Raw genomic sequence first — 23,810 nt, 5'->3', positions numbered from 1 at the left:
AAAAAAAAAAAAAAAAATATATATATATATATATATATATATATATATATATATATATGGGTACAAATACAAATCAACTTTAAAAAATATGGACACAAAAAGAAATTAATATATGGGTATAAATTAAAACTGAAAAGAAAATTGGTACAAGTTAAAAAAGAATTACAAATTAAAAACTAAAACTAAAAATATATGATAAAAAATTTAGTCATAAATATAAATATATTAATTGTAACATTTTTAACATTAAATGAATATATTTAGAAATAAAAAAAATATTTTATTATTGAAATAATTAAAGATGTTATTAATACCTAAGGACTTTAATAAAAAATTAAAAAAGAACATAATTTTAATCAATGGAGTAACAAAAGGTAGGATAAGAACTTAATTTCTCATATATATATATATATGATTTTTGTATCCAAGTAGACCCTCCATTTTCTCCGAGAAGAGATCACCTTCGGATCTTTCCCACCAATCAATTAATCCAGACTCTTAAAATTTGATCCAACAGCTACAAGCAAAGATATCATTTGAAAGTTATAATTATTTTAATGAATCAAATTTTAAGAAGCCGGGGATTTTCCAAGTATATGCAGTCCCTTGTGTAAAAAAGAAAAAAAAAGTATATGCAGCAGGCCCCGCAAAATAATTACAGAAGTGACAAAACGCACAAATTATCCCCGTCTTATTAAACCAGCCTGACAGAAGAGAAAGGAACCCAATAAAGCTGCTGCTTCGTCGTTCCAACTTCCAAGACACTTTCTTCTCCACCCACCATTTAGCCCATATACAGGCATACCGCACAATCATCCGAACTGCTATCTCTCAGTCTCAATCTCAATCTGTTGCTGTTCTGGTGAACTGTAAGAACCCAAATCTCCTCCTCTTTTTCTGCCCTTTTTTTGTTTTTAATTTTTGTTTATGTACTCTGTTTGTGTGTTTCTTAAACACAATACCTGTTTCCTGCAATGTGGGTTTGTTTTTTCACATGGGTTCAATTCGTGCCGTTTGTTTGCCGGGAAAATGTGGGTGAAACCAAGTTAAGAACATGGAAAATGATCGAGTTTAAGCTTTCCAAGTGTGGTTCAAATTTTGACAATGCGATGTAAAATGTTCACACTACTTTCACACATGAACATTTTTCGTTTTGGGAAGATAATCTAAGCTTGGTTGTTCACAAAATGTTAACGAGAAAACAAAAATACGCGATTAAATTTCGAAGTTTTGTGGACGAGGTTCAAGTTTGATTGTGTAATACAAATACAACTACTTACTTTTTAGCAAAGTAATCTATGGATATAATTGTTTCTGCATAATCTATATTATTTAACGAGACGAGCTCATTTGGTTAGCATTATATTATTGTTTATGATTGTGATCAAAGCAAACTCCAATCAAGTATTTAACATGTTAGGATCTTGGGAAGCCTTTGAGGAACTTTTCACAATGTCGATTGTCACAGACTCGTTGTTTATAGTTATTATGTGAACAGCATGGCGATTCTACAATGCAAGAGTCTTCTGTCTTGTGGCGTAGTCTGTCCTCCGTAAACATTTCTCTATCATGCTACTTGATTCACCTTGGGACTGCCACAGTTCTCCTGCTCGCCATGCCTTACATGTTCCTCGCAGTGGTTTTCTTGTTGGGGTTAGGTGGGACAGGTGAGAACGGGGATTATTCCCGTTGGATAGAAGACAAACAATGTACAATATACAACATGGGTGATCCACTACTGATAGTCTAAAAGCATCAAAGCTTTTTGAGTTTAAACCCCACACCCCATAGGTTCATTAGGCTTTCTCATACAACATTGGTTTAGGTGACTAAGTTAGTGACAATCTCGGTGTTGATTCAGAGTTACAACCACTGGTCCGTTGCCCAACATTTTAAGGTCACCTCTACAATATCGTTCTGCTGGACCTGACATAATAGTAATTCTGTATACCTACTTAGTTGGTAATAGTAAATTTGTAAAGCACATAGAAAAGTGTTTCTGTATACTGTCCACACCTTACTGTATGTTAAATTTTGTTCAAAAGTCTAGGCATAAAACTCCAAAGTAGAAGAGCAACGTAGAAAAGGCTAAAGCTTGATTATATTAAACTTCTAATCAGACAGAGAATGAGACAATAGTTTGTGTATAATTGTTTGAAACGGAGATGTTTGATTCGATTGCGGCAATTTTGTCTGTAGAGGTTTACAGCCCAAGAAATTACTTATGTTTTCCTTTTCTTCGGTATTTCCAACTGCAAATGCAGATAATGGAATGCGATCATATTTCAACTGGGAAACATAATGTTAAACTGGAAGATGGAGAGGTTGTTGCTGCTAATCAATCGGAAGGGGAGGTCAAGTTGGCTGATCTCATATGGGTAAGGATCAGTGGAGGCTCATGGTGGCCAGCACAGGTATTTGAAATGCTGTATTTTCTGATTGTTTTGTAACATTCAATAATTGAGATTTTTAATTGCACCTGTTGATACCCCGGATTCTATTTGATATTACTTAGTTGTGCCAAAGGATCCATTTTGTTATCTTCTTGTTTAATTCGTAGGTTGTTGATGATAACAACGTGAGTAGCAAGAACAAGCCAAGTAAAAGATCGGCGGAGAAGGTTCTTGTTCGGCTCTATGGAAGCTACAAGTAGTAAGTCTTCCACGATCAGGTGTTTTGTCCTCATTTGTCTTGTGATTGTATAGAACTTCTGAGCATATTTTCTTGCAGCTTGTATGTGGACCCGGTAAAATGTCATTCTGATTTCGACATGGTATGTTTTGAATGCACTGGTGAATCTCCTTGAATTCTGCCTAAGCATTCGAAATTTGAATACTAATTTCCACCCGATTATAGTAGACATGCCCCATGCCTGATCATATTGACCGAATTGCTGAACTTTCAGATACTCAAGCAGAACAACGGTTGTTATAGGGAAATACTCCTAAAAGCTCTGGAGCAGGTAACTATTCTTTCTTTGATAATTGCTCCTTTAGGCAGGAATGAAATCTTGTGGTTGAAGTTGATGGTTTCTCGTACGTCATCTAATATGGCTGCAGGTTTCTAGCTCAAAATCCGACAGATCAAAGAAGCAAGGATCCAAGTCTAAAGGTTAGCCAACTCAAAATCCCTGTATCCAAGTTGAGAGGATTTAATTTCGGAATTTACAGCTGAATGGTGTAATAGAAATCATCTCAACGAACAAATTAGAAGGGAAAGATTTCAACATATTTTAAAGCACTATGTGGAAGGGACCATCAGAATTGTAAACACATGATTATTTAAGAATTTAAGGTTTCGAGAAGTAAATGAGAGGATTGAGGAATTGAACTAAAAGGGGAAATACGAGGTATATGTGGAAGCATTGGTTGATTGATTGAGCCACCATTCACCATGGAAATACTAGATGATCCCTCACTTGAGAATTATTAGAGTGACTCAACTTGCATTTCAAGAGAACATCAGTATGCGCCTTTGCTCATGGGAGACTTGTTTGTGCCCATGTAAGGGAATGAGTTTGTGAAATGGGCTGAGAAGATTCCAGGAGTAACGCCAGCCTACGCTAAACATATTGATATTTCTAGAAACAATGGGAATCCACTCTAAGTGTGAACGTTTTGTATGGTTTTTGAAACCCTAATATAACCAATAATGCTTTAGGTACCCATGCAAACCTTATAAAAGTTATTAAATTCATGGCAATTTAAGAAACTGGCAAGAACTCATCAGAATAAGCGATCTTCCGCTCCTGGGAGCGGAACTTATGTTAGAACCTAAATTGTTATGAAAGTGTGATACTCTTTTTGGTGTTTCGTTCTCATGGCTTTCCATGGCCACCAATGTACCCCTGTTTGTCTGTGAGTAGAGGTCACAACTGAGCTGAAGTCTTTATCTATCATGGTCATTGTCACAATTTACTATCTTATTTTGATGAAATCATTATGTTCAGAATGACCTAAATGGAAAGGTCTCTATTGTTTCTCACAAACTGAGACTCTTATACTGGTCAAAATGTTTATATTATCGGGCAGAAAATGGAGCAGTTGATCTTTCTAGGCGTAAGTCCAGTCGTAATCACGCAAGGGAAAATCCGCAAACAGATTCTTCAAACTTGGTAAGTTCTGATTCTCAACGGTCCTTATTTTGTAAAATTCTATTTCCTTGATATCACATACGGGTACTTGGTTGCAGAATGCTGATGCTCAGAGAACGGAAATTTCTGTGAGTTTCTTTAGCTGGTGTATGGTTACATATTTATCTTCACGGGTTGCAGTTTCATATTCTTTGGCATTATTCATGTAAATCTTCTGTTAGGTAAGGGTTTCTCCAAGAAAGCGGAATGCCGTTATACCACAAAGTAAGGTGGAGCAGAAGACTCTACTTGCACTAAGGGTTGAAAACACAAATGGAAAAGCTTCCAAGCAAAGTGGGGCAGAAGTGGTATCAAAGTCCAAAGAAGTGAGTGCCCGGAGATTGAGAGTGATGCAACAGCTTGGCCTGATTGCTCCTTCGGGATCTTCATTCCACAAAAATGGACTGATTTGAGTCTCTTACTTAAGGTATTACAGTTTTGTTTGTCATGGTGTCGATCATCTGTTAAAAATGGTAAGATTTTTGCAGCTGTATGATAACATTGTACCATTAAGAGACTTCAAATTCGGCACATGAACCATTCGGACCCAACCTATTTTTCCCGTTTGGGGCTGCTCGATGCAAGCTGCTAGCTTTTGATGTAAGAATTGCACTGTAGATGCATAGGCTTCTGCTGTAAGGCCACCTGACAAAGTAAGCCTAAATGGTCCTGGCTAGTTGGTTTTTTGCTCTCATTTTGTTTTTGGGGGGGTGGTTGCAAAATCTACTGAATTGTGTTTTAAGTATCTTTTTTGTGCATACCAAGTCTGAAACCAGTTGGTGAAATTTAAGAACGGGGTGTATTGCTTCTCTCTCTATTCTGGACCTTTACGATAAACTTTTATAACTATTGAGAACACAAGTCACGTGATGTATTATTTCACGTGTTATAATGAAATGAACGATGTAGTCGATATATCCCACTTTTAGAGTATCGACCATATTGTTAAGTGGAATCTGAACACAATAGACTTTTTTTTCAGGTACATCAAAGAAAATACTCAACGTTTTCTTGCCTTTGTGGGCCCGCCCAACACCCTAACATGATGGGTAACATTTTTAAATGTTATTCTCCTTAATTTGAAAACAAAAACCAAAAAAATTGACGGTATTTCTAGATGCAGTGAGAAAACTAAAGACTAATTTTTTTGAAAAACTAGATAAGATCATAACCAGGGCAAAAGTTAACGGAACAAAAAAAGCCCACAAGAGGGACAAGCACAACAAAACAGACAAAGGGGTCATGTGAGGGAGAACAACAGTACAAAGACGGTACCACAAAGGCCAGACGTCAACCCAACACACACCCACACCAAAAACCACTTACGGAGGGCAAGGAAGCCCATCCTTGGAACAACACAGAATTTGATTATTCCATCTACAGGTGATTTTTTAATGGACGAGACAAAATAAAATTGTATGTAATTACATATGTTTGTCATATACACGTACAAAAGAAAATCACATTTTATTCCTAATAAGAAAATATTATAATATATAACCTTAATTTAAACTCAATACCAACCTTTAACTAACGAGTTGCTAACGTTCTTTACTGTTTAACTTAAAACCAACCATGAGCTAACGAGTTTGTTAACGGGTTCAATCGTTATCAACATGATCCGTTAAATATTCACCTAAATATTGAAATTTTTACGAGTAAATTCGGTTGAATTAACGGGTTGGGATCAATTTGCCAACTCTACGAGAGAGAGAGAGAGAGAGAGAGTACATACTCGTACACGTCAAGAAAATATCGTTTGTAATTTTCATGTTCTCTTTCCAAGTAGGCACCATTATTCCAACTGTGGATGACAACTACTGAATCACTGATAGGTGGCATTGGATAAGATTAATGCCTTTTTCTTTATTGTATTCACGTTTATTTATTTATTTATTTATCAAATAAATCGTTTCTTGAAATACTTGTTTGCCAAACTCATCTTTTGGAGCTTCCAACAAATGCTGAAGGCGGGAAGAGAGATGGTGTGGCCAATCCGTAAGTTTCATCATCTCAACCAGCGTCACCTGTTTATTTCATTGGTCTCTGTTTGGCTGCAAATAATTCTTTTCTCTCAATTAACACAGCCTCAAAATTCGCTCGTTGGATGATTCCAGCACTGGTTTGTAGAGACTCGTTTGGCTGCTGCTCACTCTTTTCTGGTTTAACCAATTCCTCTCTAGCTCAAATTCACAGAAAATCATCTTTTCCAAACAAGGTCCTACTTTCAGCCTCTCATGAATCATGCATTCATCCCTTTTCTCAAAAATGTATTCCTTACTGATCGTACCAGATTTTGTTACATGAATTTATGAAAATTTCTTAGACAAATTCTGCACAAGTTGAAGGCATCCCTGTCGAATTTCCGCCTTCGATCAAGTAAGCATAAAAATATTACTGAACATTGATCATCTGATCCCCTTGACTTGCAGTCCAAACTTTGTACTGTAATTTTGTATGTTTTAGACCTAAAATTGTGCCACTAAGAGCTTCCCACTATAAGTGCTATATACAATGAGCTTTTTCCATTTGTAGAAACAACCCAGTTCTAAGGCCGGAGGCATCAAATGATTCCGAGGATCTTGCTCGTGAATGTACAAAATTTAAAGTAGAAAATGTATCGAAAGCCAAGGATGGGATGGACTCGTTTGTAGCGATGAAAGAGAGGTTTCTGAGTTTTAAAAAGCACAAATTTTTGTAAGTAGCAGTTAAAAGTGTTTACACAAGTTGCTTGCATATACACATTGGTGGTGGTCTGTAACTGTAAGGTAAATATAATATTGAACAGGAAAGAGTCAGAGCATTTCCAAACCCTAGCTCAAGTACAAGCACCCAAGGTAATTATATTCTCTTAATCTTGTTTATTATACACATTCTGCTTTTGTTTGATTATTTACAAAGGAATTGGGATATTTCCATATATAAACTTAAAATTGTTCGAAAACAGTTCATGGTGATTGCTTGTGCAGACTCTAGGGTTTGTCCCTCTAATATCCTAGGGTTTCAACCAGGGGAAGCTTTCATGGTTAGAAATGTAGCAAACCTTGTCCCCCCATTTGAGGTATTTGGCTTATCTTTCGTCTGTCCTTTTATATTATCTCGAATCTAAACACATACACAATCGAATTCTTCGGATCAACCTTGGTCTCTTTTGCAGTATGGAACATCAGAAACTAATGCCGCCCTTGAGTTTGCAGTAAATACTCTTCAAGTAGGTCGTCTTGCTCTCTCTAGTCCCTCCATCTATGTATATTTATATCTTGACCATGGTTTATTACAAATGTCGTATGAAGGGAGATTCGTCAATCCAAGATGTTCTTTCCAAAAACTGAAATTTTTCTTAATTTCGTCTCAACACATTATCGTATCTTCTAAAAGGAAAGGCCAAAAATTGTTCGTTTCTATACCAAATTACCGATACATTTGCAAATAGGTTTGGGAGCGAAACAAAGGTTAAAAATTAGTGACCCCCATTCCACTTCTTGCATCTTCTCACACGAGTACTTTTCTGTTTACTTTCCTTGAGAAGAAAATTGTTTGTGGCTGACTTCAGGTTGAGAATATATTAGTCATTGGCCACAGTAGCTGTGCAGGAATTCAGACCCTATTGAGAATGCAAGATGACGGTGATTCGAGGCTCGTTAACAATTCATTTCTATCTTTTGTTTTCATTCAGTTCATGAATTCCCTCTAAATATTCTTTGTGTGATTTTGCTTTCAGTAGCTTTACTCAAAGTTGGGTTAACAACGCGAAAATCGCCAAACTAAGAACAAAATCTATTGCACAGCACCTCAGCTTTGAACAACAGTGTAGGCACTGTGAGAAGGTTATACTCAATTTTCCTCATCCTACTCTTCTTAAGCTTGTTTGTTTGTGATTAATTTCTAAAATATCTCCGAAATGATCGAAAACAGATTGTTCCTAACTCATGGTGATATGATAAAACAGATACTTATTGTCTTGTGCAAACGAATGGAAGTGACTGATTACGATTTGTTAAACGTAACAATGATAAAAGAATACAGATCAAGCCTCTAAAATGTGATCATTCTTGAGGTATAATAAGTTTTCGTTCTAGTGCAGGAATCGATCAATCGTTCATTGTTGAATCTTCGGACGTACCCATGGATAGAAAACAAAGCAAAGAAAGAGTTGATCTGTCTACATGGAGGATATTACAATTTTTCGAGTTGTACATTTGAGAAATGGAGCCTTGATATAAATGGCAGCAGCAGCTTTGTAGGAGGCAGATACTTGATCAAAGATGAAGCACTTTGGCGCTGAATTTCTTGGTTCTTCCATTGAAAGAATGTTCATTCTCCGCATTGTAAATGCTAGGCTAGGTGGGCTTCAACTTTGAAGGCGTACACAAGCAACAAGAAAAACTTATTCATATTCCACATTGTCCCCTAAAGTTATCTTATTTCATTTTTTGTCCCTTAATAATGATATTCTAATGCACCTTAGCTTTGAACAACAGTGCAGACACTGAGTTTTTCAAGCAAGATTTTATCAAGACAACTACTATTAATTGTTTGGTTATTCACTTGGAGGCATTATGTAATAGCTTAATATTGTAGTTTTTTATTGGAAAAACCCTAAGCCTATAAATAGGCTATCTAATGAGAATAGTACTGTCTGATTTTCTCCATCAACTGCCCTTTTGTTTTTCTTTTATCTCTGTCTAATTTATTTTATTTTCAATACAAAAACATCATTACCAAGAACAAATTTATTGTTTTTCTCAATTTTTTTTAACAAACGATATTGTCCACACTAAGGGGGAGATGGTGAACTTAGCCTCACAATGAACTAGCAATGATGTGGTTTGAATTCACCTTTGACGAAAATCGAATCGAAGACCTCTCACTTACAAGTGAAGAACAATATCACTATACCGTAGTAATAAGTGACTTTATTTTTCTCAATTTTAGATATTGGTACATGTTTTCAATGTTATATTTCTTACAATAAAATCATTCTTGAATTAGACTACAGACATATTCGTTAATAATAATAATAATAATTTTAAAGTACACCTAGTCAGAGGGGAGACATAAACCTAATCCTCATAATACAAGAAAAAAAGATAAAAAAAAAAAGGAATTGTTATTGGCACTCCAAAAATCTCATTCTATGCTCCAAACTTTCTATATTTAGAAAGAAAAATACACTTGTGAGGAGTGTAGAATGAGGTTTTTGGAGTGCCAATAACACTTCCCAAAAATACATGAAAAGAAAAGGACACATAAACCTTACTCTTCTAGAAACAAAAACAACAAAGATACAAGGAAAAGAGGGGGAATGAAACCTAACCCCTCTAAAGCCGAACCTAAAGGTCTAAATCTGCAAAATAGAACAAGCAACATCATGAGGTTAAGAAAAAAAACAAGAAAGTGAGACAAACATGTATGTCGAGATGCACATTAATTTGAGAAGCGGAAGCTAGGCAAGCCAACATTGTCTGAAAACAAAGCAACACGAACCATCATTGGAGGATAATCATGTCATACCAAAGTTGGAGAAGACAAGCTCATATTAGTAAAATTGTCTGCAACTGTATTGCCTTCCCGATATATGTGAAAGACATAGAAAGTCACCTTCCGAATATGGTTCAAACAAATAGACCATTGCATACAAAGAGACCAAGGAGGATCAAAATCAGGCGAGTGGAGGGCAAAATATAACACTAGAAGAGTCACTTTCTAGCCAAAGAAAATGTCAACCCCATTGATACGCAAACTCTATACCAATAATAACTGCTGATAATTTTGTAAAAAAAAAAAAAGAATTGCAATGACCAATCTCTTGGCAGAAACCACCAAGAGATTGATCGTGGCAATCATGAAAAACTCCCCCACAAGCAACAGGACCAGGATTTCCTTTAGACAAACCATTTGTATTAAGTTTAAGCAAAGGAAACCAAAGAGAAGTCCAAAGCATAGGAAGAATAGTTGGCACCTTGCGAGAGATAGGTGGGATCCCCAAAGAAGACATGATACAAGCATCAAAACCCTGAAAATAACCAGGAATAAACTTCCCACCATAAACGATCACATAATTGATAAATATGCAAAGACGATGAAAATATATTGGGTGACCCTCGAAAATAAACTTATTTTGAGCTTTCCAAATAGCCGAAAAGTCTAAAGACCTGCAAAAATCCAGAGATTGTGCAACTGTTGAGAAAAGGGCTTACGTACGTAGGCATCCAAAAAAACAGCCACGAAATCTGAAAAAGGCAAAGAGGTACCGAATTGACATGCTAACCACCTCCAAAGCTACCTAGATATTCGAAACTCGAAAAAAAAAGATGAAAAGTAGATTCCTCAGAGCTATGACATAAGCAACAAATGGATGCCAGAGAAATACCACATTATTGTATTGCACCTTTGGTAGGAAGTTTGTCATGAAAATGCCCCCAAGCCAAAATAGATAGTCAAGGGGGGATAAAATGTCGCCAAATAACTTTGGCCCAACCATAATTGCTATGTTTTTTTTGAATAACATGATAACCAGAAGAAAATGAAAATTTCCCAGTCGATGAAGGCTCCCAGATTAATTTGTTATTCTCTACCTTTAAGGGCAAAGGTAAACGAAGAATCTATTGGACTACAGAAGGGAATAAATCTCCAAAATAATCTGGTAAAGACCATCTTTAAGCTTCAATAGCATTTGAAACCCGAGGAAGAACTATGGGTGAAATGACCAAAGATAATGAAGGGTCAATAATCGGGCCATCCAACAATTTGTCGAACCAAATAGAGACTGACATTCCATCGCCAATAATCCAACAACTAGTATTATTCAGAATAGGCAAAGCCCGCTTCAAATCATGCCACACTGAAGACCGTAAATATACATCTTGTTTTTTGTAGGGCACAAGAGGAAAACGCTGACGAGCGAAAGAAACACAAGCATCACAGCCAAAACTATGCAAAGCCGTGAAGTTTAAAGCAGCCAAATCATAGATTAAAAATTTATTGGTCATTTTTATTTTTTGCAAACAATTATTCAAAATCATTTTGTGAACCAACTAGTACTACATTTTAGTAGTAATCCTTTTGATATGGATGATGATAATGTATTATATTTTTATTGGATTAAATACGTATTGTGTGACGTACCTCAATCCACCTCCCGTATCAAGGTATCCTCTTGATATTAAAGCACGCCTCGAGCCCTCATATTAGTAGGGTAGGTGCATGGTAACCATAATGGTTCTACTCAGATTAAAACCCAAAACAAAAGGGGAAAAAAACCATTTGCTAATTAAAACTGTAAAACTGTAAAACTGAATAGGCCTCCACAAAATTAAGAGAAAGTGAATGAAAGTAAAACTTGATTTAAGTCGAGTAAAGACGGGTCTAAATAAAACAAAGAAAATGCAATCGGGGGACTTCATAAGCTGAGCTTTGAGGAACTCCCGCATTGCGGACACACACAGAAGACGGAAAGCAAGGGCAGCCATGATCTCGCAGTTCTTCCTGCTCTCGCAGCGTGGCGACAATATCGTCTTCCGCGACTGTCAGTCTCTCTCTCCCCCCCCCCCCCTCTCTCTCTCTGCTGATCCAATCTCTTATTCCTTATTAATTTCACACGCTCAGATTTTAACTTCCGATCTGAATTGTTCAGCAACTCAGTTGTTGTGTAGTTCAATCTTCGTTTAGATCAATTGTTGCTTATACTATTTGAAATTATCTCTAAAATAGTTTTTTGGTAGAGATCTCCAAGAACAGTTATTAATTCAGCTCTAATCTCTAGTGGCTGTTTCCTAGATCGTACATGCATACCATAGTTTTTCCCAATTAATTTTCGTTCATGAATAAGCAATTTGAGCTCGATTTTGAAGAAGTTAGTACTATTATGACCTTTTCGGAAATGGGTATGGTGAGAAATAGAGAAACAAGTGCAAGTGAACAATTTTTTTTGTTCTACAAGAAAGGATGAATAAGCATTCGGGAGATCTGTTCTTATTGGATTTAGTGCTGAAGGATGGTGTATTTGATGCGTGATTTTGTTCATGCAGATCGCGGTGAAGTGCCAAAAGGAAGCGCGGAGATATTTTTCCGGAAAGTGAAGTTTTGGAAAGAAGATGGGCAAGAGGAAGCACCCCCTGTCTTTGTAGGTATTATCTTACTGAGGAATGTTTGGCAGTGTCAACTATTTTCATTTGATTCAGTCTGCATATACGGTATCTTATGCTGACTTTTTCTGTACTCAATCAATAGAACGTGGATGGTGTCAACTACTTTCATGTGAAGGTTGTTGGACTATTGTTTGTCGCAACCACAAGAGCTAATGTATCACCATCTCTTGTCTTGGAACTTCTACAAAGAATTGCCCGTGTCATCAAAGATTATGTTGGGGTTCTCAATGAAGATTCTATAAGGAAGAATTTTGTGCTTGTGTACGAGTTGCTTGATGAAGTCATTGTAAGCTCCTCTTGTTTTTGTTAACTTATTTGGTTGTATCTTTCCTGAGCGTAATGAATTCATGCTTCTTATCATCGTAATGTGCTAAGATAGTTTCTCTATTTGATTGAAAATTTAAAATGTGATTTGCTAGTTACCCTTTTTCAGTAAATCTCGAATTGATGTTATCTTGTTGATCATTTTGTAACTATTTCTTGTCCCTGATGATTGCTCCCCCTCGTTTGTGTTTTATTCTTACAGTTATTTAAATGACTAGCTCTTTTAAAGGACAGCTTTAATTAGTATTTTTTTCAACCAGAGTTTAGATATTAACTGGATTATTTGAATCGGCAAAAGTAATGCTGAATGCATCTTTCTCCTCAATGGTGTGTTGTCCAGCTGTGTATTATTTGTAAATAGTGCTAAGGATTTACAAGCCCAGCTGGAGTTGGGCAATTCCAGCTTCTTGTGATGCTTTGCTGTTCGAAAGTTAAAGTTTTGGGAGGGGGGAAAAGGGTTTGGTGCTAGGAAGTTATGTTGTATTGGCAATAATTTGCGTTGTTTGGATGGAGATGAACAAGAGAATTTTCAAGGGTGCTAGGGAAAGGATATGGTTCATTAGTGAGATGAAGTTTGAGTTTGGACTTCCTTGTGAGCTTCGGTTTCTTTAGAATTTAAGGACTGGTTTTCATGCTATTTATTTTGACTGTACTGCTGTTTTAAATAGTTTTTTTTTTTTTAATTTGTTTTCAACTGGTTTTCCTTTTTGATATACATTTTGATGGGTGGCATTTAGCAAAGAACTCCTTGTCCTGTGTTGCAAATTTCATTTTTATCCAATAAAAGTTTGTGTTTCATATTGAAACTATATATATGTTGATAAACTTGATATGTGCATTTATATGAAAAATACATTGTGATATATTTGATCCATGGAAATTATTAACTTGCTTGTGACTTGATTTTGTATATTCATTACAGGATTTTGGCTTTGTGCAAACAACATCAACTGAATTGTTGAAGTCTTATATATTTAATGAGCCAATTGTTCTCGAATCTGCGCGTTTATCATCTATTGGCCCTACTGGCCTTTTTATGGTATGGTGTTATCTATCTATTACGAATTTCAGAAAATTAATGGAACTTAGGTGGAATATCATTTCTATTGTTGTCTTATTGGCATTTTAGTTATTGATTCCCAAAATCGATGCATGCAGCAAGGGACAAAGAGAATGCCTGGAACAGCTGTCACAAAATCAGTTGTTGCAAATGAGCCTGGTGGTAGGAAGAGGGAGGAAATTTTTGTGGATATAATCGAGAAGATTAGTGTGACTTTCAGCTCTAGTGTGAGTATATTTTTCTTACTATTAGCTAATTTTAGGATTTTTGGACCTTTCTGAAGGGTTATTTGAAGGATTAGAATTGTGGATGAACATAGAGGTTTTAGGGTTTCAAATGAATGCTAAGGCCTCCTTTGGTATAAAGGATTTGATTGGAAGGGACAACTCTCTAAATTCAAGGTATTTTGAAGGCAATGGAGAATGATTCTTCATTTTGAGGGGATTAGAAAAGGATTAGGTATGAAGAAAACTTCTCCCTTCTAAATCCTACCATTTTGGGGAGAATTGGAATGGATAACTTTTCTTGTTGAGTAATCCATCTCCTACCTCCAAGTTGATCACAAATATTATTTCTTCTTTCAACATACCTTGAAAATAATTGCCTTTTCCATTCCACTCCAATCCTTCATACCAAATGAGGCCAAAAATTCTTGTAAGTCATCTTGAACACTTGTGTCTAGACCCAAAAACTCCTTTGAGGTTCTAGCGCTCGTAACTTTAGCCTCAAAATTTTAGAATGGATAAAATGCATGTAGTACATAAACTTTACTGCAATGCACATTCTTTTGACTTAATTCTTGACTTCTCCCAAACTTAACTACATTTATTCAGTATATGTGGAAACAGTAATATAGTCAATTAGCTCTGCAGTGCTAGTCTATTCTTATCAGGTAATTTTATGTTGCTATACAGGGGTACATATTGACTTCTGAGATTGATGGAACCATTCAAATGAAAAGCTATCTCTCTGGAAATCCAGAAATCCGATTAGCCCTCAATGAGGATCTGGGCATAGGAAGAGGTGGAGGGTCGGGCTATGGTACTTATCTGACGTGCCACCAGATTGTTATGTTTTATAAGTTCACAACTATCTTTTGAAAATAAATCTTTTCATATTTTGGTGTCATGGAGTTGTTTGTGGTATTATGGTCAAGTGGATGATCTAATTTTAAGATTTGTAGTTTTATGTTCCCTAGAAAATATCTAGTTTTTGGATTAATAAACTAAAATTTTGAGGTCAGAACCGTTAGATACATGCAGTATGTCCTCTCTTCTAAAGAAACTCCCTGTTTCTTTTTCATGTTTTCAACCATATGATATTAGTGCCTACAATCATCAACTACAATGCCTCAATATAGCTTTAATTCGTTCACTAAATGCCAAGTTATTTTGTCAAGCTTGTATCTTGTCCTTTCACAATCTCAAATGCTGCTTTCTCTTGCAGACTATAGGAGTTCATTTGGATCAGGAGCGGTGGTACTTGATGATTGCAATTTTCATGAATCTGTACGTCTTGATAATTTTGAAGTAGACAAAACTCTGACCCTGGTAAGTGAAAATGAGTCAGATCAGATTATTCTTTTTTCAATTTAAATGATACTCAAAAGTAGTTTGATTTCTTTTGTTGAAATGATTAAATGGCTGCCCTGTGGTACTAATTTTAGGTGCCCCCTGATGGTGAATTTCCTGTCATGAACTACCGTATGACTCAGGAGTTCAAGCCCCCTTTTCGTATTAATGCGTTGATTGAAGAAGCAGGAGTTCATAAGGTGATCGCTGTTTCATAAATTTTAATCAATGTTTTAAGATTGTGAAATTAACTATAAAAAAAATTATTTAGGAAGATAAAGAATCAGATTTTGAACAAGAGAACGAGGCATTTGGCTTACACTATGATGCCAACTTTGTATAATTCATATCATTTAAAGATCACATAGTTGAGGTAGAAAATTATCATGTAGTTATGGTAGAAAATTACAGTTTGGAATTGCCATTGTAGGCTGAAGTGATTCTGAAAATATATGCTGAGTTCCCCTCGAACATTACTTCCAACACAGTTGCTATACAAATGCCGCTACCTAAATATACTATCAGGTAACTGTTCACTTAATTTTCTAATGCTAAGAGAATATTAGGTATTGTTCCATGTCACCCTTGTAACAATTGATATAGTGAAAGGGCAACGTTTTTGCATGTCTATTAATTGATGATCAATTTCCATATAAGATTTTCTGGGTACTTTAATTTGCCATTGTTTTTAATTTGTCATTGTTCTTGGTTCTAAAGTTTGTTCAAAATACAAATGTCGGTCTCAATATGATAGAAACTTTGTTCACTTGGGTTTCATTTTAACAAGTCTTGCTAGGATTTTTTTTTTTTTTTGTTTTTTTTTTACCCCTTTCTCACAGTACATTGGAGGGGAGAGGAAAGAGGAGAAGGGGGGGGTTTTGTTTGCTGGGTAGGGTACCCATGACTATCATTCTCTTACAATAATTGCAGACATAAAAAATAAGCAAAAAGGGAGGTAACTAGAAAGACTGATTAGACTTCAGCAGGTTATTGTGAACTTGTAAAGGCAGCAGTTATTAAAACCAACTAAAATATACAGCAAAACATGGTGGTTGTCTTTGAGTAATTACAAAGACATTCTATAAATAAGAGGACCTTTAACTTCCAGTGTATGAAAAAGGTGTAGACAAGGCTACATAGTATTCACATGAGGAGTCAAACTGGCGGACCTTGCTAAAAATTGCATTATAGTGTCTATATGTACTAACCACTGCTTAAACAATTAATATATGTTACTTCAGAGCCAGTTTTGAGTTGGAACCAGGAGCAGTTGGACAAACAACAGACTTCAAGGATACCAATAAGAGACTTGAGTGGGGATTAAAGAAGGCAAGAATTTCTCATCCATGATCTCATTTGTTCACGTTATTGAGTTTTGAGTAGTGATTTTAGCAGTGTTAAACTTTGTCCCATTATTGCATATGCTATATTGACAAGTTCAAACAACAGATTGTCGGTGGATCTGAACATACGCTACGTGCCAGACTCACATTTTCCCCTGAAGTACATGGTATGACCTTCATTGATTGGGTTTAGTATCTCCTTGATTACTTTCAAAATGATGTATATTTAAGAGTAAATTACATAGTAGCCCCTCAGGTTTGAGGTCAATTACAACCCCATACAACAACTTTAAAACATTTCAATTTCATACATTCAGTACCATTTTATTTCAAAATAACTCCTCAACGGTTTGACCCTCCTCCCACTCTCCTCACTCTCTCTCTCGAACCCCAAACTCCCCAGATCCAAAATCCACACAACTCCGCCGGGCCACCACCGCCGGTGCCTTCCTCCTTAGCGGTTCGAACGGCTTGATTGGTTGAACCGGATGCTGGAACGGCAGCTTGGGACCTTAAAGATTGGAACTTGCGGGGGCGGGGGTGTTGGTGGCGGGTGGATGGAGGAGGCTGTGAGGAGGGTGAAGGAGGAAGGACAGATGAAGTGGAAGGTGAGCAGTTCGGTGGTGTTGGGATTGGGAGTGGGGATGAAGATGGTGAAGGGTGAAGGAGGAAGGACAGATGAAGTGGAAGGTGAGCAGTTCGGTGGTGTTGGGATTGGGAGTGGGGATGAAGATGGTGAAGGGAATGATTTTTGGGAGGTGGAATTTGTGGGATTGGGTTGCAGGGAAAAGGCGAGGCTCGGGTTGGGGGGAAGGAGGATTTAACGGGAGTGGGTCGTCGGGGAGGGGGGTGGGATTTGAAGGGAGTGGGTCGTCGGGGAGGGGGGTGGGATTTGACGGGAGTGGGTCGTCGGGGGGTGGGGGGGGGGAGGAGGTTGCTGCACTGGGTTTCTGGGGGGATTAATGGGGAGGTGGGTTTGGGATTAATTGGTTTCTGGTTTTGGGGGTTGTGGGTAAAGCTTTCAGGTTTTTTTTTTTTTTTTTTTTTTAAATATTTAGAAGATTAGATTAAAAAAAATAAAAAATAAAAATTATTTTTTTTGCCACGTGGCAGCCTCATAAGCACAAATATGGCAGCCACGTCAGCATTTAACAAACTAATGGATGGAAAATCTAACAGAGGTTATTTTGAAATAAAATGGTACTGGATGTATGAAAGTGAAATGTTTTAAAGTTGTTGTATGGGGTTGTAATTGACCTCAAACCTGAGGGGCTACTATGTAATTTACTCTATATTTAATATTAATCTCATTATATATACATATTCATGCGTCACATGCTCAATGCAGGAAACATAACAAAAGAATCTGGTCCAGTTAGCATGACATTTACAATACCTATGTATAATTCTTCAAGACTTCAGGTAAGCCATTGTCATTACTTTCATTCTTACCTCGTTAAAACCATGCAATGGATGTTGATTATATGGTTAAAATACTCATCATGGATCATGTTAAATCCTTTCTTTTCATGCTGTTGCTGATTTGTGTTGGACTTGAAAGGGACATTATGGGTCGAATATGTGAGTTAAATGTGGCTCCAGATTTTGTATCCCTATCCCAACTAAATCTCGACTATGGCAAGGCCTTGAGTCCTTGGCATAGTATAAAACGAGTTTCTTTTCTAAATCTTCTACTGAGGGTTGGTTTTTCGAATGGAGCTATAAAGATGGATCATTTTTTTAAAAACCCCTAGGTTACAATGTCATTTCTGACGAAGCATATGCATTGGGCAATAAAAGAGGTCAGCTTTGTTTGTGTGCGATAAAAATGTTCCCAACGACTCGTTTGAGACTGATATGTATAGCCTTAGTGATTCTGACATTATGGGTCGAATATGTGAGTTAAATGTGGCTCCAGATTTTGTATCCCTATCCCAACTAAATCTCGACTATGGCAAGGCCTTGAGTCCTTGGCATAGTATAAAACGAGTTTCTTATCTAAATCTTCTACTGAGGGTTGGTTTTTCGAATGGAGCTATAAAGATGGATCATTTTTTTAAAAACCCCTAGGTTACAATGTCATTTCTGATGAAGCATATGCATTGGGCAATAAAAGAGGTCAGCTTTGTTTGTGTGCGATAAAAATGTTCCCAACGACTCGTTTGAGACTGATATGTATAGCCTTAGTGATTCTTCCGGGCCAGGGAGGCATCAGCCCTGGTGCCTCAGAGTGGTTGTCATTAATTTGTCTAAATACCTAGCTCTCATCCTATACAAAGCTCTTCATCCTCTGTTGTCTTGCACAGTGGGGCGAATGGATTTTCCCTGGCTAAGTATGCCTGAGATGCAGAGTTATCACTACCTTTTAACATTACTGGCCCCCGCCATTTTAACAATGCTGTCCCCCCGGTCTTTTTCAGCTTTTAAATAGAGCATAAAAAAATAATAAGGCCATTTTATAGGGGATGTGTCGACAGTACATCAACATGATGGCTAAACTCTGTTATTTATCTCCACTTTTTGCCTATGAATATGCTGAGTTAAATGTTTTTTCTCTGATGCAGGTAAAGTACTTGCAGATAGCAAAGAAATCTGGGACTTATAATCCATATCGGTGGGTAAGATATGTTACTCTCGCCAATTCATACGTTGCTCGGATATGATATGAGGAAGCCTCATCTGTTATGCCATTTCGCGGTGGAGGAATTTGCATTTGGAAAGCAAACGGTTCTAGCTGTTGTAGGATGTCTAATGAAACCCTCTCTCTATTCTTTTTTCGGTGGGTTCGGATTTCAGTGATTTCATTTCTCGACGAACATTTAGGTTGTATCACTGAATTTTTTGAGCTGGACTATTCATTCATTGAATTGCTCCTTCCTTGTGTATTGGCTGTTTATTAACCATACAAATGCACTCAAATTGCAACCAGTAAGAGTTTTTGTTACTTTCGATTTATTTTTCCCCGGGTCGGAGTATGTCGTTTTGAAGAAAATTCTGCCCACAACATTCGGGAGTGATGACAGTGTAAGTTTCATATGAACTTCTGCCGTGTCTGTCTGTTATATGCACCAACCTCCAGTCTGCTTAACAACCCAAAAAAAAACAGTCGACGGTGGATAAACAGCAGTGCTTTTGTTTTCATCTGATATTTTATCGAAATGTTGAACTTTGTAGCCGTAAAATGTACACATGACGGTGTTACAGTAGGCCGTCGCAGCAATATTTGTTGAGTAGTGCTATTCACAAATCTATTTTACTTGTCTTACATCCTTCTCAATTTCGGCCGTTTGATCTAGTAAATTGAAGTAAATTGAAGAAGATCAACAGATGAAAACTAACAAAACTGTCTTATTTATTTCCCTGCACAGATGAACAGTTATACCGTGAACCCACCAACCCATGGCTGTATATTCAACATGCCACTGTAGATAATTTAGCCCATGGTTGACAGAGGTTTTGTTTTTAGTTTTCATCTTTTGTGTTAGTGGTAGTGGGGAAAATATATGAGGAGAAAGACATATGGAACGAGTTCACTGCTACCGTGGTGTCCCATTCCAAAAAACAATGATATATGTAAGTCTTTCAACATATGACATTATATTGTTGAATCGGAATACCACGTGGTAGTGAACTCATTCCATGTAAGTTGCTATCGTATGCGAGAGATGTAGAAGAGTTGAAGAATTGTGGGAGAGGTGTGTTTGGGCTAGCAATGAAAATAAGGCTTGTTTAGGGCCCAATTATTTCCATTTCTTCTTAAGAATACGAGTTGAGCTTCGTTGTGCCAATTTACAGCCAATCTATGAAAGCAAAAAACAAACAAGGTTCCTCTTGTCACCCAATGTAAGTCATAGGAGAGCTCATAAAAAGGATCTTCAACTCTCTCAACAAATTGAGATGTTGAGAGAGCCATCGATCTACTTATGGTGCAATTGTTTGGTTTAGAAGTTAATTAAACGTGCAACATATATCAGCACTCACTCTCTCTGTATGTTGGCAGTAGACCTGTAAATGAGTCGGGTTTATTGGGTTTGGGTCGGATTCAATCCGATCCGTTAAGCTAACGGGTCACCCGTTAACAATTATTATTATATTTTTTTTTTGCATAAAGTTTATTTTTTGTTATTAAGACTTTACTAAAATTACTAAAATATCCTTAACTAACGGATGCTAATGGGTTGACCCAAAGTGACCCGTTATTTAATGGGTTCACCCGTTAGCGACCCGACCCGTTAAGCATCCACCCAAATACAAATATTAACGGGTTGGATCGGGTCAGGTTAACGGGTTGGGTCCAAAATGCCAGGCCTAGTTGGCAGCATCCAACACTGGCATGCTCACATACACCTTTCTCTTGTGGCTCCCCTTGTCATTGAGAGAAAAGAATCACTTGGGGTTTTATAAAGGTGATTTGATCAAGATTTTCTATAACCAACAAGATTTCAAATAATTGTACAAGGAGAACTTTGACGCCACTAGAACTGTGCATGTAAGAGAAAATCTCTCATGTGCCTAGGACTGTAGGCGGTAAATACGGGAATCCATCATTCCTAACAAACTATAAAAAGTTATGTAATTATTCATGTAACCTTAAAGAAAAAGCAAAGAAACTATGATTTAAAAGGAAAACTAATAAAAAGTGCTTGATAACTTTAAGTTTTAACGATATAGACAAAATAAAAAGTAAAATAAATAGTACCATGATTAATTTTTTAGTGTAAAAATATGGTTTTTCTTTAAAGTGAACAATACCGGGAGCTTTTCGTTAAAGTTTCCTAATTTAAAAGGGTTAATCTCTTTTAATTCATTCAATCTGACAGCTAAAAATTGAAAAATTCCATAAAATACAAATGAGTGTGTTGATAACACCGAATTAACTTAGAATTTGGCGGGTGCAATTAACTTGTTTTAACAGTGATGGATTAGATGCTTGCAACTCTTCTAAATTTTACTTTTGCTTTTTTACTAAAGGCAAGTAACCTACGTCAGGCAGCCCCCACTTTAACCTTTATGACCCTTTAAAATTCGACTCTTTTCCAAAGTAAAACTCATTGGGACAAGGATTATTTCTCTTTTTTATGTTTTTTCTTTTTCTGTTTGATCGTTCAAGATTTTATCTTTGTAGAGAGAGAATAATAAAAAACTGTAAGAGCAGGGGAGAGAACGGAGAGAAAAGGACAAGGATTGTCTGCCTTCCTAGTTGTGGTGCCCTTCCATGCCCTCCTATTTTGTGCGGTTACGGTTAAACCACGTCAATATTTTATATTAATTTTTTAATGAGATAATAAGACAAAAAATAATAAAAATATAAAATATTAACGTGGCTTAACCGTGACCGCACAAAATAGGAGGGCATAGAAGTGCACCACAACTAGGAGGGCAGACAATCCAAGTCCGAGAGAAAAAGGGAGAACAGAGAATTAGGTAGGATAGGACAGGATAGCTTTCTAGGAAGAGTCATCTTTTGAAATCTTTACGTTTGATTTAAGTTGTAGTCTTTTAGCTTGAAAAAAAAAACAACGGAAATATTCTTACCCGCTAACTTGGACCGACTTTAATCTAGTAAATAATGTTTGCTACAATAGGACAATGTCACTATCGTGATCATCATGTATTCAATAATGTTTTTAAGAGTGCCAACGAGGATTTGTTGAGTTGCTAAATATCGTTTTCTTTGTTAGATTAAAGTCTATATTCAAATTTCATTACCAATAATGGATTAACAATAATATGGTTCGAATTCGCCTTTCGCGAGAATCGAACTTAAGACTAAGGGGGTGGAGAAGTAAGCTAAGTCCCATAATGAGTTAACAATAATGTGGTTCAAATTCGCATTTTGCGAGAATCGAATCTAAGACCTCTTATTTACCAATGAATAAGAATATCACTAGACCGGAGTACTAAGTGGCCAGACTTATAATGCCTTAGGATAGGGTAGCCTCCCCTCCCCTAATTTTTTTGAAAAAAAAAAATAATATTCATAAGAGTGAGAGGTCTTAGGTTCAATTTTTGTCAAAGAAAAATTTGAACCACATTACTGCTAACCTACTATGAGGCTTAGCCCACTCCTCCATCCATTTTAATGTAAATAATAATGTTTGTTAAAAATAAGAGTGATGGCATAACATACCCTTCTATTCTTGTGATGAATTATTTGAGAGGGATTGTAAGGTTATCTCCAACCGAAGGCTGGCCAGAAGGCTCGTTTTAGCCCTCTAGCTCTCTAAGATATTAATACTTTAATGAACAGTACAGTGCCATATTTGCCTCCATCTCCAACCGAGGGTCAAAAAGCCATAGGGCTCGTTTTAACCTTGTCACAACAAACTGTCTCCAACGGAGGGCTAAGGGGCCATAAAGTCAAACATAATTTATTATTTAACAACTACAACTTAAATTCAAATCCAACGGCTAAGTGACGTCAGCTAGCAGTTGGATTTGAATTTTTTTTTGCTATAAATAGGGTGGATATTGGACTATAATTCACAAAACTTTGAATTCAATCTCTTTCAATTCAAGTTTGCAATGAATTCCAACTTTGGATCCTTTTCGGATTCCAACTGGGGATCCTCATCCAATTCCAAATTGGAAGAAAAATGGGCCCAAATGAGACAAGAAGATGAGGAGTCTGATGAAGAAGTTCAAGTAAGGCACAACAAACAAAATAGAAGTTATAGAAAAAAAAATAGAAGTTATAGGAAAAAAAATTGTGTAACAAAAAAATTAAATAAAAAAAACTGTAAAAAAAAAATTCAAAAATAATAGCTAGCCGATGTCAACTAATCGTTACATTTGAAATTTGGCCTAGAATTCTTGTCGGATATAACCGATAAGAATATATTTATATTAAATATATTCTTGTCAAATATAACCGACATGAATATATTTATTATATTAAATATATTCATGTCGGTTATATCCGACAGGAATGTTAGAATTTATGGCCCAGCCTGGGGCTGGCTGGATTAGGCCAGCCGGTTGGCCCTTTGGCCCTTTTAGATTTCGTGGGGCCCACAAGCCCTCTGGCCTAGCCCTCGGTTGGAGACAGTTTTCGTACTATTTTGGCCATCTGGATCCTTCAATTGGAGATGGCCTAACGAATTAGTTGAGATGGTGGTTATTAATAATATATAGTCTGCAGAGTCTAGAGTTGATCCCAAGGTTTGAGAGACAACGATGAACATTTTAGCAAATCACATAATTAAAGAAGTTTTGTTTTGATTATCTTGG

The 23,810-nt window shown here is 36.6% G+C and overlaps 3 protein-coding genes across 4 annotated transcripts; all 3 read left to right on the top strand.

The window, feature by feature from the left end:
* The first annotated feature begins 695 nt into the window (after window positions 1–695).
* LOC126631969 (uncharacterized) lies at window positions 696–4,949 on the top strand. The gene is made up of 9 exons (XM_050302183.1): window positions 696–869; window positions 2,265–2,414; window positions 2,561–2,652; window positions 2,731–2,773; window positions 2,906–2,962; window positions 3,060–3,111; window positions 4,032–4,114; window positions 4,192–4,221; window positions 4,315–4,949. The coding sequence occupies exons 2-9, from the start codon at window positions 2,268–2,270 to the stop codon at window positions 4,543–4,545; spliced, it is 735 nt and encodes a 244-aa protein (XP_050158140.1). The 5' UTR covers window positions 696–869; window positions 2,265–2,267; the 3' UTR covers window positions 4,546–4,949.
* Window positions 4,950–6,032: 1,083 nt separating this feature from the next.
* LOC126631965 (beta carbonic anhydrase 5, chloroplastic-like) lies at window positions 6,033–8,788 on the top strand. 2 transcript variants are annotated; one of them, XM_050302180.1, is made up of 10 exons: window positions 6,033–6,130; window positions 6,220–6,350; window positions 6,459–6,511; window positions 6,668–6,829; window positions 6,921–6,969; window positions 7,080–7,193; window positions 7,290–7,343; window positions 7,686–7,768; window positions 7,857–7,959; window positions 8,217–8,788. In XM_050302180.1, exons 1-10 carry the CDS (start codon window positions 6,094–6,096, stop codon window positions 8,415–8,417), a joined length of 987 nt encoding a protein of 328 aa, XP_050158137.1. In that variant the 5' UTR covers window positions 6,033–6,093; the 3' UTR covers window positions 8,418–8,788. The 2 variants fall into 2 exon arrangements, with proteins under 2 accessions (XP_050158137.1, XP_050158136.1); XM_050302179.1 differs by having other exon boundaries at window positions 7,854–7,959.
* A 2,706-nt stretch (window positions 8,789–11,494) lies between these two features.
* LOC126631962 (AP-4 complex subunit mu) lies at window positions 11,495–19,535 on the top strand. Its single transcript, XM_050302177.1, has 13 exons — window positions 11,495–11,660; window positions 12,163–12,257; window positions 12,365–12,568; window positions 13,529–13,645; window positions 13,765–13,893; window positions 14,581–14,707; window positions 15,113–15,216; window positions 15,333–15,437; window positions 15,668–15,762; window positions 16,479–16,566; window positions 16,687–16,747; window positions 17,929–18,002; window positions 19,145–19,535. The coding sequence occupies exons 1-13, from the start codon at window positions 11,603–11,605 to the stop codon at window positions 19,241–19,243; spliced, it is 1,356 nt and encodes a 451-aa protein (XP_050158134.1). The 5' UTR covers window positions 11,495–11,602; the 3' UTR covers window positions 19,244–19,535.
* Window positions 19,536–23,810: the final 4,275 nt, after the last annotated feature.

Source organism: Malus sylvestris, chromosome 8, assembly GCF_916048215.2.
Source record: "Malus sylvestris chromosome 8, drMalSylv7.2, whole genome shotgun sequence".
Lineage (NCBI taxonomy): Eukaryota > Viridiplantae > Streptophyta > Magnoliopsida > Rosales > Rosaceae > Malus > Malus sylvestris.
Note: the sequence above shows the minus strand (reverse complement) of the source record. Positions and strands in the feature narration are given on the sequence as shown.